At 54.6% G+C, this 15,133-nt stretch overlaps 2 protein-coding genes across 19 annotated transcripts in view; one reads left to right on the top strand and one right to left on the bottom strand.

Moving 5' to 3' along the window:
• Positions 1-5,887, bottom strand: part of CHD3 (chromodomain helicase DNA binding protein 3) — a 25,858-nt gene extending 19,971 nt beyond the window's left edge. For 13 of the 18 annotated variants that reach the window (XM_078437800.2, XM_078437801.2, XM_078437806.2 and 10 more), the window contains exons 1-3: positions 5,573-5,886; positions 828-940; positions 131-301 (exon numbers count right to left, since the gene is read on the bottom strand). In XM_078437800.2, the coding sequence (XP_078293926.1) occupies positions 131-301; positions 828-940; positions 5,573-5,858 (570 nt within the window). In that variant the 5' untranslated portion in view covers positions 5,859-5,886. Of the gene's footprint in view, positions 1-130; positions 302-827; positions 941-1,829; positions 1,852-5,572 lie in introns of those variants that run through there. The other 5 variants (XM_060647380.3, XM_078437813.2, XM_078437809.2 and 2 more) reach the window with 3 other exon arrangements.
• The window catches only part of NAA38 (N-alpha-acetyltransferase 38, NatC auxiliary subunit), a 27,774-nt gene continuing 17,985 nt past the window's right edge, over positions 5,345-15,133 (top strand). The window contains exons 1-2 of the mRNA XM_078437827.2: positions 5,345-5,476; positions 7,429-7,525. The gene's annotated coding sequence lies outside the window, so the exon portion shown is untranslated. The remainder of the gene's footprint in view (positions 5,477-7,428; positions 7,526-15,133) is intronic.

Here is a 15,133-nt window from a genome sequence, read left to right as displayed (position 1 = left end):
GACCCACCGGCTCTCCAGCCCATCCCCGGCTCTCCAGCCCATCCCCGTACAGCCCCTCCACGGCGCACCCCTCCTTGCGGCCCTCCCTCGCTCCCCGGGCCTGTCCCCCTGGTTCCCGAATCCCACTTACCTTTTGCGCCCCGTCGCCCTCCCCCTTTTTCCGCCGCTTTGTCTTCTTCTCCTTTTTTTCTCTGTGCTTCCGTCTCCGTTTCCGACCTGGTCCGGTTCCATATTCACTGCCTCCGCTCTCTGACTTCTCCCGGTACTCATCTCGCTCAGAGCCAAATTCCTCCTCACTGTCCTAAGGGAGGGGAAGTAAAAATAACACTTCTCCAGTCCCACCACGTGCCAGGAACCGTTCTTAGCACACAACGTGCACCGTCTCTCTTTTCGTCTTCCCGACAGATCCCTGGAGATAGTAACTCGTCTATTTTTATCCACTTTTTTTTTTTTTGGCAGATGAGGAAACTGAGGCACGGACAACTAAACAAGCCGCCAAGAAGGCACAGAACTACCAGGCTCCCGTTGGCCTCCGCAGCCTCTGCTCTCAACTGCTACTCCCTGCTGCTAAGGCAAGTCCCGGGGGCAGCTGGGCTCTTACTGGGTTGTGGGGAGTGAGGCTAGTCAGCACCAACCCCCCCCCCCGCCGCCGCCGCCCCCTGCCCCCACCATCCACGAGCTCCAGGCCAGCAAGAGCAGGGAGGGGCGTCAGACCTCCCTGAGTTCAGGATCCCCCCACCCTCGGTAATGGGGACCAGAGGTAACGCGGGTGTCCGAGAACAGGTCTGCCGAGCCTCGCTGTGGAGACGGGAGTCCTCGACACTTACGAGCTTCTTGCGTTTTCGGGGCTTCCCTGGCTTGTTCTCCTTCTGCTTCTTGGGTCCTCGTTTTCTCTTCTTCACGCCCAAGGCCGAAGGCAGCAGCCGAAGGTCGTCCTTATCTTTGGAGCGGAGAGCACCAGAAACCCTGAGCCTCCGGTCTCGGCGGCCCCTAGACCTCACCCTCCCTCACCTCTTCTGTTCCCAACTCTCCAGGAACTCGGCCACGAACTCCTCCAAACCTTGCCTCCCTTCGCTGCGTGCGCACAGAGAGTGCTGTGCTTCGAGTACTCTGGGGCGCTTGGGTTCTGAATGGGAGGTCAGGGGTCAGGAGGGAAGAGCAGCCAAACCACTCCCTCCTCTCCCCTCCTACTAACAAGGGAGCAGGCTCTAGGCCATGGGCTCTGACTGTGGCAGGTCCTTTCAGACGCCGCCAGGGCCCCTCCTGCGTTCCCCCTCGCTCAGCCAGCTGGCATCCTGCCCAGGAACCGGGGAAGCCATGCCCAGCTGCTGGCCTGGCCTGACCCCAGCACTTGGAGTGGGGAGACACAAGCTGGCAGCTCCCTAAGCCAGATGCTGAGAGGGGAGAGCCAAAGGTGGACACCTGGGTTCTCACACTAACACCCCGGGGCCCTCACATCCTTTTTGCCACGAGGGAGGCCTCTATTTATGTTTCCGCAGACGATCGCCAAGCCTCCTGTCACCCCAACACAGCCTTGGAGGAAAAGCAGTCCTCGCCAGTCATTTTCACGTCTTGCCCACAGGACCACAGTGTCTGGCTCCTTCGTCACACCCTGACCCTACGAAAGTCTCCACAACTCCCTGAACATTCCTCCTCTTCCCAAGTAGCCTGGAACCCTCCCTCAGATCTATTTCCATACCCCTGCTCTCTTAGAGAGCTCAGGGGCCCCACCCTTTGTCCCCTGGTCTCACCCTTCGTCTCCAAATTTAGTCCCATTCACACAGAAGCCGTGAGGGAGACCCAAACAAAGATACGAGACAAAGACACACCCTGCATGTGCGTCCTCCAAGGCACCAACACTCGAACATACTGGTGAGCGCAAATCCAGAGGACAGCCTGTACCTGCAAAGGGCTAGGTCCCTGGCTTTCTCCCCAGGCAGGGGCGGGGGGGTGCTTCCCTGATGCTCCCCCCCCCCCTTCTCCATGACCCCTGCCAGTCTGGGGAAGACACTGATGGCCTCCCTCCCCCCTCCAGCAAGCACCAGCCTAACCAGCCAGACCTGTCCCAGCTGGGCCGAGGCAGCCATGCAGGAGGAAAGCCTGGGCCTGGGCCTGGCCCAGCCCCTTGCTCTAGGACACACAATCCTTCGTGGCACAAGGGCCAAGGGGAAATTAGCCACAATTAACAGGGCTTCCACTGCCTCAGGATCCCAGCACCTCCTTCCTCAATGTCACTCGTCCTCAAGACATCCCGCGTCCCCCTGGTGCAGGGAGGCATTCTAGGACGGGGCTGGGGGCGGGGGGAGCCGGCAAAGGGCCCCGGGGCCGTGAAGTCGGCTTGCGGGCTGGAGTAGGAAGTCACCGAGCCGCCCTGCCCCGTGGCCAGCTCGCCCTAACCCCCCCAGACGTGGGTTAACGTGAACATGGAAACGGGAGGCCGCCGGGGCGGTGGCGAGGGCAGGCCAACTGGCTCCGCATCAGGGAAGAGGCCCCGGGCCGCCACCCGCCCCGCCGGGGATGGGGGCACCTGCCCCGGGACCTCGCCGCCAGTTCACCGCACTCCCCGCCCCGGCAGGAGGCTCCCGGACTCGGGGTGGGGGGGGGGGGGGGAGGACGGCGGCGGCGGGGAGAGGCGGGGAGCAACGGCGAGGAAAGGAAAGGGAGGGCAATAAAGCAAATCCAAGTCCCAACCTCGGTCTCAGCAGCCACTCAATGCTGGCCGGGCGCCCAGACTCTCCCACACCCCGGCTCCGAGCCCGGAGCGGGCGGGGGCGGAGGGCGGCGCGCGGCGGGGGCGGGGCCAGGCGCGCCAGGGAGGCGGGAGGGGGGAGGCGGGAGGAGCCAGGCCCCGGGCCGCGCCTCCCGCCCGCCCCGCTCCCCTCCTAATCTCGCCATCAATCTCTCACACATATATTTATTTTTTCTCAAATTCCCCTCCCTCCCCCACAACGCACCACCATAATAGGTCTGTTGCACATGCGTACTGCACGCAGGGGGTGGGTTTGTATTTTCAGACCTTTTGCAAAGAAACTACCAGAATTTTCCGCACCACCCACAATCATTCCCCACCCCCACCCCCACGGAATCACATCTATATATTATGTTATATTATTTCTCGAGACTTGCCAGAAGGGGGAGGGAGAAGAAATGAGTTTTTGGGCTTCCTGCTCCCTTCCCCCACCAACACGAGCGCTATTATTTTAGACGTTTAACAATGTAAGGAGCTGAGAGGGGGGAAGGGATCAAACTGGTCTTGGGTAAGAATGTAAAACAAAATGGTGAGAATCAAAGCAGAATGAAAAACAATAGACCTCGGATACGTCCAAAGTCATATTCTGGAGAAGGCTAAGGGGGGGCGGCCCGCACAAATTTCCTTCGAGGAGGCTTATTTTGCCCACACTTCAGGCAGACAGAAATAACGAGCGAACTAAAAATATTTTCCCCAAAGTTTTGCCTCAGAAAGTCATCTGGGGGGTGCATCTGGGTCACTCCTTTGACTCGGAGGGCTGGGGCGGGGAGGGTAACACAGCCCTGGGAGAGCGGGGAGGTGGGTTTTCACTGCAAATACAAATTTAAAAAAAAATTTTTTTTGACGTTTCTCCCCGGCTATTCGGAGAGCAGGGGGGAAAGGGGGAGGGAGAACTGACACAAAGACCCACCTCGACCTCAGATTCTTTCATGCTCCTCTCTCCCTCCCGTACCCAAATCCGGGATCAAAGACACCCAAATGCCACATTCTAAGTTCGCAGTACAAATAGGTGAGAGCCGCCAGTGCCCTAACACAACCTGACATCCTTCCTTTCCCTCTTCTTAGCTCGTCTGCTGTGTCCCAGGCGCCCCCCTCCCCACGATCCTTTATTCCTTTCCCCTCTTGCAGATCCCTGGGTTCTCTGGGATAACTTTCTAAAAACTTTTCCCTTTTTCAGACAAGCCTGGGGTGGGGGAGGGTCCTGTTTCCATCAGACACGCATTCTCCTGCCCCCCCCCCCCCCCCCCGCCAAGAAGGCACCCCACCCTCCCTCAAAGCTTGTCTCAACCCAAGGGGAGCATTTGCTACATAAACCACACAGATCAGTATGACAGTTTTACAAAGAGCGTGATGTGAGACGTCTTGAAGTTTGGTGCATTTGTGCTTCATGTCACCCAGGGGCCTGGGGGTGTGGATGTCCCCTTTCATCCCCAAGCAGAAAATGTGAACACCCTGAGGATGCTCCCCTATCCACAAGAAGATTAAAAATCAGTCCACTAGGAGGGTGGTCTGAGTGGGGCCACTGCTGTCTCCCCCCCCCCCCCCCTCCATGCGACGCGGCAGTCTGTCCCTTCCACCACCGGTGGAAATGCCCAGAGCGAGCCGGGGGACTTATCCCGGGGGAGGGGTGCTGAGCGACGGTCAAGCTGCAGCACAGCTGGGTGGGCAGTTCACGCCCCCCAGCGTGATCAAGGTGCGGGTGGTTTCCGCGAGAGAGTGAGTGACAGTGAATGGCAGCCACGTGAGAGTCACAGCTGGGCAGCTCGGCCACCCCAGACTGCCGGGGTCACGCTGGGCACCCCCCCCCCACCCCCCGCACTTGACACAAAAGAGCCCGGAGCAGACTGGAGATAGAGGGGGTGGAGTTGGGGGCATCTGGTTTCTCAGGCACTCTCCCCTCACTCCCCAATCTTAAAGGAGTGCTCTCCCTACGGCGAGCTGGGGGGGGGGGGGGGGGGGCGGGAGAGGCGGTAGGCTCAGGTCTGACTCCAGGAAGTGGTCCGCCTGGAGTGTGGCCACCACCTGCCCCTGGTCGCCAGCCGCCCACAAACATTCACACGACCCCTCCCCCACGTGCCACCGCACGCCCCGGAGTTGGCGGGCGCTGAGGTCCCCGCAGGTGGGGGTCCGACGGACACCGACCCCCCCCCCAATCCCCGTCTCCCCAACTCCTGGGGGGGGGGGGAGGTTGGCACCACGGTCCGCTCCACACGCGGAGAGCCCCGGTTACCTCAGTGCCACCCCACTCCGGCCGGAGCTCGGGGGGCGCCCGCGCGGCCGCCCCTCCCCCACGCGCCCCTCCTCCACGCCGCCGTCCGGCCGCCAGGGTCTCCGCGGTCCCTCGCTCGGCCAGGGAGGGGGCCCTGGCTTCGCCGCGGCCGTTTCCTGCCTACCCCCTCCCCGCCGAGGGTAAAAAAAAAAAAAATCTCCTCCTCCTCCTCCCCCGAAAGCCGCGACCGAGTGGCCCGGTCCGCGCGCGCAGCTCGCGCCCAGCGCTCTCCAGCCGGGGCGGCGGCGGAGACGGCGGCGGCGGCGGCGGGCGGCGGCGGGCGGCGGCGGCGGCGGCGGCGGGGGAGGGGTGCGGCGGGGGAGGGGAAGAGGCCTGGCCCCGCGGCCGCCCGCCGCCGCCCGCCGCCGCCGCCGCCGCCGCCGCCGCCGCCGCCCCGGCCCGCCGCGGGGCCACGGGCCCGACACGGCGCCCCGGATTCGCCTCGGCTCGGCCGCGCGGTGGGTGCCTCGCCCCCGCCCGGCCTCGCGCGCCCGCGGCTCCCGCTCGGGCTGGGGGGCGGGTGGGGGGAGGCGGGAGTCGGGGCGGCCGCTTACCTGGCGGCGGGGGCGGCGGCGGCGGCGGCGGCGGCGGGGGCAGCGGCGGCGGCGGCGGCGGCGGCGGCGGGAAGAGGTGGCAGCCGGGGGGGCTGTGGCGGTCGCGGCCCCGGTCGTGGCCCGGCCCGCGCCCGAGCACTCCCTCGTCGTCGTCCTCCTCGTAGTCCTCGTCGGCCGCCTCCACCTCCTCCTCCTCCTCGTCGCCCTCTTCTTCCTCCTCTTCTTCCTCCTCCGACACCACCATCTCCTCCTCCTCCTCCTCCTCGTCCCTCAGAGGGGAAGCCATCCTGTGGCTCTGGCCCCCCCACCACCCCCCCACCCACCGCCCGCCCGCCTCCCCCACCGCTACCACCACCACCTCCTCCTCCTCCTCCTCCTCCTCCTCCTCCTCCTCCTCCTCGGCGGCGGCGTCCTCCTCCTCCTCCCCACCGCCTCCCCCAGCCCCCCAAACCCCCGGGCCACCCCCCTCCAGACCCCCCCTCGGGGCCGCCGGCTCACGAGGGGGGCCGAACCACCCCCAAAAATTGTCTTGGAAAAAATTGAGAGACTTTCCCCCCCCTCCCCTTCCTCCCAAGAGAACAAGAAAGGGGGACTAAAAAAATATATATATATATATAAAAGTTTTCGACTTCTCTCGGCCCCCCTCTCCGTTGCTTTAAATATATTTAAATTCTGAGGGGGGCGCTCAGAAATATTTCTCAGAGCTGAGGCACTAAGATGGCCGCCTTGAAATTATTTTTAAAACAACCCCCCCCCCCAGCACCGCCACCCCCTCCATGAAGAAAGGGAGAGGGGGGAAAAATCCCCTTTTAAAACAAAATGGCTGGCTTAATATTTCATTTTTCGCCCCCCCATTCTCCTCCCTGTTACACCCCCATCTCCAAGCCCTTACCCAGAAACCCACAAATTTCTCCCTTTTTTCATAACTGATTAGTGCACAGATTAATAGAGATATTTTCCTTGTGTACTGTGTGTGTGAGAGTGTGTGTGTGTGTGTGTGTGTGTGTGCGCGCGCGCGCGTGTGTGTGTGTGTGTGTGTGTGTGCGCGCGCGCGCGTGTTGGGGGGGGGCATGAAGGATTTCTGCATAAAACAAAAATGGCTGCTCTTTCTAACTCCCCCCCCTATAAAAAATATTTGAGGGGGGGCATTAATCAGTACTCATGCTCAGTCTGACATCAGCATAAATTGTTAAAGGTTAACTAGTTAGATACTAGTCCAACTAGATTTAAATATTTTTCTTTTCTTTACTAGTCTCTTCCTCCCCACCTCCCTTCTCTTAAAGAAAAGCTTTTTTTTTTTTTTTTTTTTTTTTTCTGAATACTTCAGAAGGGAGTGGTTTGATGTGAAGGGTTTTTTTTTTTTTTTTTCCCCTTCAGGCATTGAAAAGGAAAAGATGAAATATATGTTTATATATAACTGTGTTTCTACATACCTCACTGAAGTCAAAACGCATTTAATTGTGTACGTATCTTTCAAGTGAGGAGCGGTACTGGATTTTTTCCCCCTTTCTTTTAAAAAAAGTGATAGAAATCCCAGTGACTTTGGGGGGCGGGGGGAGAGATATGAATAGATCCGATGATTGAGGTTTTTTTTTTTTTTTTTTTTTTTTTCAAAGGAGTCCATGTTTGATTCTCCCCTTTGCCCAGCCTTTTCGGTGATTTATAATTGTTGTAAATTTTATCTTCACTCTTTGCTGCTTTACCTCCCCCTCCCCCTCCCCCAACTGCTTGACTCTTAAAATTCATCTGACTTGGGAAATTAATTTAGGGGTTGGTAGAACAGATTTTTAGAATAAGGGGGCAAAGAGTCAAGTCTGAGAATTGTGAAATTGTTTTCTCTTTTTCTCGCGTTGCAGTGTACCTCCCTTCCTCCGTGATCTCCGACACTGGTAGAGTGGAAGGAACTCAGGTACCCTGCCACAGAAAAGTACTGGGACTGAGCAAGAGAAAGAGGTAGGGGTTACCCTCAACGTCTCCCTCTGACTCGGTTGGCCCAGGATTTCCCGCTGTACCCCAGTGGCTTCGGGGGATCAGGTGGGAGCCTGAAAAGGAGTCCCCCAAAGTAGCTGCCTCATCCAGAGACTGGATCAGAGAAGTCCTGGGACTTGCCCGTTGAGCAGTGCTCGCAGAAGGAGGCACAGTGGTTCCGTTCTACCCTTTTTTTGTTTGTTTCTTCTGGTCACCTTTCCGAACTCCACCTCCCTCCCGTTCTTTCTGTCGCACTCTGCCCCTTCCTTGAGGCCCACCCCATGCCCCTGGCACGGAGGGATAGTCTCTCTCCTGGGTTATTTCTCTCCTCCTGGAGCCACCCAGCAGCCCCCCCCCCCCCCCCCAGTGTTCAGGAGCACCTTACGAGGGAGGGGTAGGTGGGCAGCAAGGGGGACAGGATTCAGGACAGGGAATACCCTGCCAGTTTTTGCCTGGGAGGCTGACACATTCTTTATTGACGTACACCCCCCTCCCCGGACGCACACACACTAATGCACTAGACTGAGCATTGATTTCCAGCCTTCTCTGAACCCGGCCTTTGGAATTCTCTCGTCTCCGCTGTCGTATCATCCCCGCGCCCGGGTCTGACTACTGTCCCTCTTCTGTTCCATTTTGTTCCCTCCCTTCCCTCGGTGTCTTTGTGTGAGCCCATGTGGGTGTCCCCCTCTTTCTGTGTGTGGGCCTCTCTGTGTGTCTGTTTTCTCTCCAAGACTGATTCTCTCGTCCCTTTGGCCGCTCAGGCTGTTCTACCTCGAAGTGACTTTCCAGCCCTGTCTTGTTTCTGTTTACTTCTCTCTTCCCCGCGTGTGCCTGCCTCCCTCCTCTTTCTGGTCCGTGTGTGTGTGTGTGTGTGTGTGTGTGCGCGCGCGCGCATGTGTGTGTGTGAAGAGTGTCCCCACGTGTATGTGGACAGCCCTGCACATCATGTGCGCCACAGTCCCCCAGCCTCGGTGCCCTCTCCCCCTGCGCCGAGCGCCTCTGCCTGCCCTCATGTGCCCATGAGCTGCAGGTGTGAATCCCTGGCCACACGTCCGTCACCCTCTCATGTGCTTTGCAGACAGATCTGTTCATTCACTCCGTTCTCCCTCTTGTCCGTGTCCCCTCTGCCTGCCCGCCTCCCCTGTTCTCTTTCCTCTCCTGCCGACCTCTCCATTTCCCCTCTGCTCTCCTTGCTTCCGCCTGCCCCTCTACCTGCTTGCTCCTGTTCTGGTGTCTGCCTGCCTGCCTGTCTGCTCCTCCCCGACTGGCTGGCAGCCTCTTCCTCTCTCTGGTTGTCTGTCTGCTTCTCTGGCTGTTTGCCCACCCCTCTCTCTCTCTCTCTCTCTCTCTCTCTAGCCATCTGTCTCCCCGCCTGCCTGTCTCTGTCACTTTTTTAGCCCTCGTCTCTTGGTTTGTCTACCTTCCAGGCCCTGCCGTGGCTCCCTATCTCAGTTTGCCTCTTATCTCCTACTTGTTCCCGTCTTATTTATGCCTGTTAAGTTCATGATTTTTCCTTGCCGCCCTTTATGTCTGTCTGCTTGCCTGTCTACCCCGCTCGCCTGCTGCCATCCCACTGGTTAATGCTTGTATCTTTTCAGTCTGACTGCACGTCGGCTTCCTCCCCCTTGGCTTCCTCAACACCAGCAGTATCAGCATCAATGGCGGAGGTCGCTCTTGCCCGCACCTGTCAGTGACCCCCAGGCCCCAAAGCCTTACCTGCCTTCTTGCCATACCCCACCCCCTCCAACCCTACCTTTTCTCACTTCTCGCCCTCGTGCCGGCCATCCCTTTCCCTTCGTGTATTTCTGGTCCCTCAGAGAGTCTGCCTGCCTTTTGGCCCGGCTGTCTGCCTGCCTGCCTCTTGCTGTCCACATCTCCGCTCACTTTCTCTTTTCTCGTCTTCTCTCGTCACTCAACTTTTTAAATTTTTATCGAGTTTTAAGGTGTATTTATTTCTTTTGAGAGAGTTAAGTGAGCGGGGGAGGAGCAGAGACAGAGGGAGAGAGAGAATCCCAAGCAGGCTTCGCGCTGTCAGCGCAGAGCCCGACGCGGGGCTCGAACCCACGAACGGGGAGATCATGACCAGAGCTGAAATCAGGAGTCGGAGACTTAACCACCTGAGCCACCCAGGCGCCCCCACTTTTGAGTAGGTGGTACACACGTGCACGCACACACACGTACAGAATTTTTCGAGGGCCCTCTCCCCCGGGGCCCTGCTCCTCTCCCTGAGGCCGGCTTCACTACTCTTCATTTCTTGGACGTTGTTCCAGAGAAGGGGCTACACGTCTACAAGTCTCCTCGCTTTGGGCCGCACTCCTTCCTCCTCCTCTCCCAGTTCTGCTGGATGCTTCCTTCTCTGTCAGTCTGTCCATAGGCCTTCCTGCCTCACCTGGCTTGCCACCTCTTGTTCCTTATCTTTTTGAGTCTGCTCTCGGGCACCTGTCTTTTTGATCGGTCGCTAGAAGCACGCTTTTCCTGACGGTGCGGCACGCTCTGGAAGGGCCCGCTCCCCCCAAGGGCCCTCGTCTGCGCGCCAGGCTATCTGGGAGAGGGCACGGCTCCCCGGCCCTTCATCACCGACTGTGGATTAAGCGAGAAAAGAACGGGGAAGTGCCCACAGGTGCAAGCACAGGTCCGGTTAGTCAGCACAGGCTCCTGTGCATGGGGGCCTGCTCTGCCTTCCCGCCAAGTCTTTACAGGCATGTGACTCTAGATCCTTCTAGGCCCAGCAGCACCCTCAGGCTGTTGACCTCGGCCCGTCCAAGGAGTCTGTCTTCCTCTAGTCTAAGAAACTGCTTCTCACGAAAACTTTTCTCCCTCTTCTTCCTTCCTTGGGCTCCTCTCCCCCGCCACCTCCGAGATGGTGACGCTAACTCCTGGGAAGGGGGTGGGGGGTGGAAACAAAGGCACAGGCTCCGTCCAGGCCCCTTCGGAAAGACCGTGGTGAAACTTTTACTGAGAATGCACTATTCTTCCCTGTCTGCTTTTTCACTGCCTGGACTCCTGATTTTAACTCTTTCGGCCTCCGTGTCCACGTCTCTCCCCTCGTCCCCTCCCTCCATGTCTCACCTCTCTTTTCTCGGTTCTGTCTTTCCTCCTAAGTGTCTGTCTTGGGCTGCCTTCTAGCCTCCTTCTGATTGGCCACCTTCCCTCTCTTCTGTCTGATTGGCCTGCGTCCCTCCATCACCCCATCTGTCTGCTGGGTTCTCCCTGTCTGCCTGCAGTAATGTATGTGACCGCACTTTCTCAGCCACAGAGCCCGGCGTGGCACGGAACGCCGTTTCCCACGTCGTTCTCCCGCTTTCCTTATTGTTTTCTTCCTTTCTTGCTCGGCCTTCTCCCTCTCTTTCTACGCCTGCCGGCCTGCCTGGTGCTCTCTCCCGCCTGTCTGTCACTCATTCTCCTTTCTGTCCTTGCCAGCCTGTCTGTCTGCCATCGTCTGTCTACACCACTCTCGTGTCTCTCCTGCATTTTCAGGTTCCTCTCTTTCTCTTATCTGTCTGTTCTGTCCGTCCGTACCCGTCTGTTCTGTCTGTCTGTACCTGTCTGTTCTGTCTGTCTGTAGGCCTCTTTTCTGTGCCTGTAGGTCTCACTGTCTCTGGGCTGCTAGTCGCTTTCAAAGTGGACACCACTTCCCTGCCTTTTCCTATCTTCCTGTGCTTCAAAAAATAAAAACCAAATACAAAGTTAAGGTGCCACATGACTAACTAATTGGCAGAGGAGAAGGGTCCCTGTTTTTAATGAGAAGACCACTGAGGTGAGAAAAAGGACCTTAGGCACACAGCCTGTCCAATGCAAACCGGAATTGGAGGGCCCCCTCCCCGAGAAAGAACTAGAAGAAAATTGTAAGGGACTCCTAAGCCATAAGAAGATTATTTCTTTAAAGCCAAAGCAAGAAACTTACCCAATGCAAGTGTTTCCAGTTTTGTTTTTTGTTTTCTGTTTTTCTTTTTTTGGTTCATAGAAAGTTATCAGCCCTTCCCCCAGAAAAACAGTATACAGCTGACCCTTGGGCAACGTGGGTTTGAACTGTGCGGGTCCACTTATATGTACATTTTTTTATTATTTTTTTTAATATTTATTTTTGAGAGAGAGAGAGACAGACAGACAGACAGAGGGCGAGTGGGGGAAGGTCAGAAAGAGGGAGACAGAGACTCCGAAGCAGGCTCCAGGGTCTGTGCTGTGAGCACAGAGCTGATGCGGGCTTAAACCCACGAACTGTGAGATCGTGACCTGAGCGGAAGTCGGACGCTTAACTGACTGAGCCACCCAGGCGCCCCTGGATTTTTTCAATAAGTATATCGAAGATATTTTGGAGATGTGGGATCATTTGAGGAAACTTGGGGATGCACTGCATGGCCTAGAAACGTCGACGAAATTAAGAAAAGGGCATTAGATGAATGCACAAAATACACGTAGCTACTAGTGTATTTTATCTTCTACCTTAAAATATTACACAAATCTATTTTTGAAAGTTCAAACTTATGCACAAGAACACTGAGAGACCATATGTCACCTTTTCATTTTTGACGCCCCGTGTTAGTCCTGCGCATTGACGGCGTGCGGTGCCCTGTCGGACGGTATTGACGCAGGGACCGACAGATGATTCATCTTGTAAACAGGCGACGTAAACTTACGGTACCTATCAAGGCAGTACGCGGCTGTAAACGTATTTTCCTTATGGTTTTCTTAATACCATTTTATTTTCTCACCACCTTATAGTAAGAACACGGTATATAACCCACAGACAAAACATGGCTAATCAGCTGTTAATGGTAGCAGCAAGGCTTCTGGTCAACCGTAGGCTATTGGTAGCTATGTTACGGGGAGGCAAAAGTTGTACGCGGATTTCCTACAGCACGAAGGGTCAGCGCCCCTGACCTTCATGCTCCAGGATCAGCTGGTGTATGCAAAGCACCACATATGTTTTCACGGTGTTACGAACACCCTGAGATCTGTGGACCCCAGGTTACAACTCTGACGTAGGGAACCAGTGACAGTGATTGGTAGAGCACAGACGTGTGCTCGTGGAACAGGCAGGTCAACGGACTGAAAAAGCGCTTTGCCATCTGTGATTTCCCAGTCAAGGAAATGTTAAAGAGGGTCCTAATTGTCTTTTGAAATATATAGATTGGTGATAATAACGGAAGTCATGGAAGTACTGAGGATATCCTAGACTTAATCATGGAATTTTAGAGAGAAGATCATCTAAACCAGTGGCTTCCAAATGGCTAAGTAAGGTTGCCACTTGCCCTTTGCTGAGAAGATCTGTCCTTTGTTTTGAGATTATACATTTTTTTTAAGTTTATTTATTTATTTTGAGAGCGACAGAGCACGACTGGGGGAGGGACAGAGAGGGAGGCGGGGAGAGAATCCCAAGTAGGCTCCACACCATCAGCAGGGAGCCCAATACGGGGCTGGATCCCACAAACTGTGAGATCACGACCTGAGCTGAAACTAAGAGTCCGACACTCAATTGACTGAACCATCCAGGTGCCCTGAGATAATACATTTCATATATATATATATATATATATATATATATATATATATATATATAATTTTATATACATTTTATATATATAATATACTATATAATATACTATAATATACTATTAATACATATACTAACATATGTATTAATATGTTACATATATGCATGCTTACGTATTTAATTATAAATTTGTTAAAAATGTCCTTTCTAATGGAAGGAGGTCCACAATAGATGTTATGAAGGCAGAGAAAGGGAATGACTTTTCATACTTCTGTGCAACTGGAGAATTTTTCAACATGTACTTGTTTTATAATCCAAAACATTTTAAATATCTGTCTTAAATAATGGTGATGGGCATATATTTGTTGTTGTCATTGATGTGTTTAGGACAATAAAAAGTCAGCAACTCCATGTTGATCACTAACTTTTTCTTTTTCTTTTTACATTTTTTCTGGTTATTGAAATCCAAAAGTCTGGGATCTATAGCTTTAAAAATTTTTTTTTAACATTTATTTATTTTTGGAGAGAGAGGGCACGCGCAAGTTGGGGAGGGGCGGAGAGAGAAGGAGACACAGAATCCAAAGCAGGCTCCAGGTCCCGAGCTGTCAGTGCAGAGCCCGATGTGGGGCTCAAACCCACGAACCACGAGATGGTGACCTGAGCCGAAGCTGATGCTCAGCCGACTGAGCCACTCAGCTGCCCCTGGGACCTACAGCTTTAATCTAACCTCTTGATTTGGCAAAGAAAGAAACTTCAGTTCTTAATGTATCCTATTCATGATGTGCCCTACTTGCCGACCGCCTACACTGTTAGATGCAGGCTATTTTCCTTCAAGCCAGTTCACTTTTAAGTTAAACAGATGTCCTTTAAATTTTTTCTATTATTTATTATTATTATTTTTTTTAGTAATCTCTGTACCCAACGTGGGGCTCCCAACTCGCAACCCCAAGATCACAAGTCATGTGCTTTTCCAACCGAGCCAGCCAGGCGCCCCAAACAAATACCCTTTAAAAAGTAAATTTCAGGGGCGCCTGGGTGGTTCGGTCGGTTAAGCGTCCGACTTCAGCTCAGGTCACGATCTCACGGTCCGTGAGTTCGAGCCCCGCGTCAGGCTCTGTGCTGACAGCTCAGAGCCTGGAGCCTGTTTCAGATTCTGTGTCTCCCTCTCTCTCTGCCCCTCCCTGTTCATGATCTGTCTCTCTGTCTCAAAAATAAATAAACGTTAAAAAAAATAAAGTAAATTTCATATTACTGAGAAATAATATCTATAAGATCCTTGATTCGATGGGGTAATCACTTCCTAACTTAGTTTAAAATACAAGTCATTATTGAAACAAAAATCAGTGAAAATAACAGCATCTTGCCCGCTACCGATGGTGTAGGTACCATATTTTAGGAAACATCGCTTCCATCTAATTTTGTAGGTGCAGAAACGGGGGCCCAGATGTTGAAAGGAGTGCCTAGGATCAAGTTGGTTGGTAGGGACGGAACCAGGACTTGAGCCTATCTTCCAATTTCTAGTCTGGTGTTCTTTCTACTATATACGAGACGAGACGACGTCAAGGCCAATGAGATGCCCTTGGGTTTTAAAGGAGCTAATACGTGAAAGTGATGGCCACGTATATGACTTACTACCTGTTACAACTGTACCAGAACTGGCAATAGTCCATTCAGTTGTATCTAGTACACTTTTGTGCTGCTGCCGCCGCTACTTTCCCCCACCTCCTCCCCCCCACCCCCTCCCCCTCCCCCTCCCCCCTCCTCCTCCTCCTCATTTTCCTCCTCCTCCTCCTCCTCCTTCATAATGTGTCTGCCCAACGCGGGGCTCAAACTCATGACGCTGACTCCTGACTGAGCCAGCCAGCTGCCCCTCTAGGACACTTGCAAAGTTACATGTTTTCTGACACAGAATTCCACCTCCTACCATCTACCCTGAGAAACAGTCCTCGCACTTGGGTGTATATAAGGTCAAACATGCAGACATATTCATTACAGCGTCGCTTAGAATAGCAAAACATTGGAGATGCCCCAGATCTCCAACAGTGAGGACCAGCTAAGTCAATTAAGAAATATGAGAAAACGGCAATTAAGAAATTAAG

The sequence above is a fragment of the Panthera onca genome, chromosome E1 (genome assembly GCF_046562875.1).
Source record: "Panthera onca isolate mPanOnc1 chromosome E1, mPanOnc1 haplotype 2, whole genome shotgun sequence".
NCBI classification, from domain to species: Eukaryota; Metazoa; Chordata; class Mammalia; order Carnivora; family Felidae; genus Panthera; species Panthera onca.
This window is presented reverse-complemented; position numbering and strand designations above follow the sequence as displayed.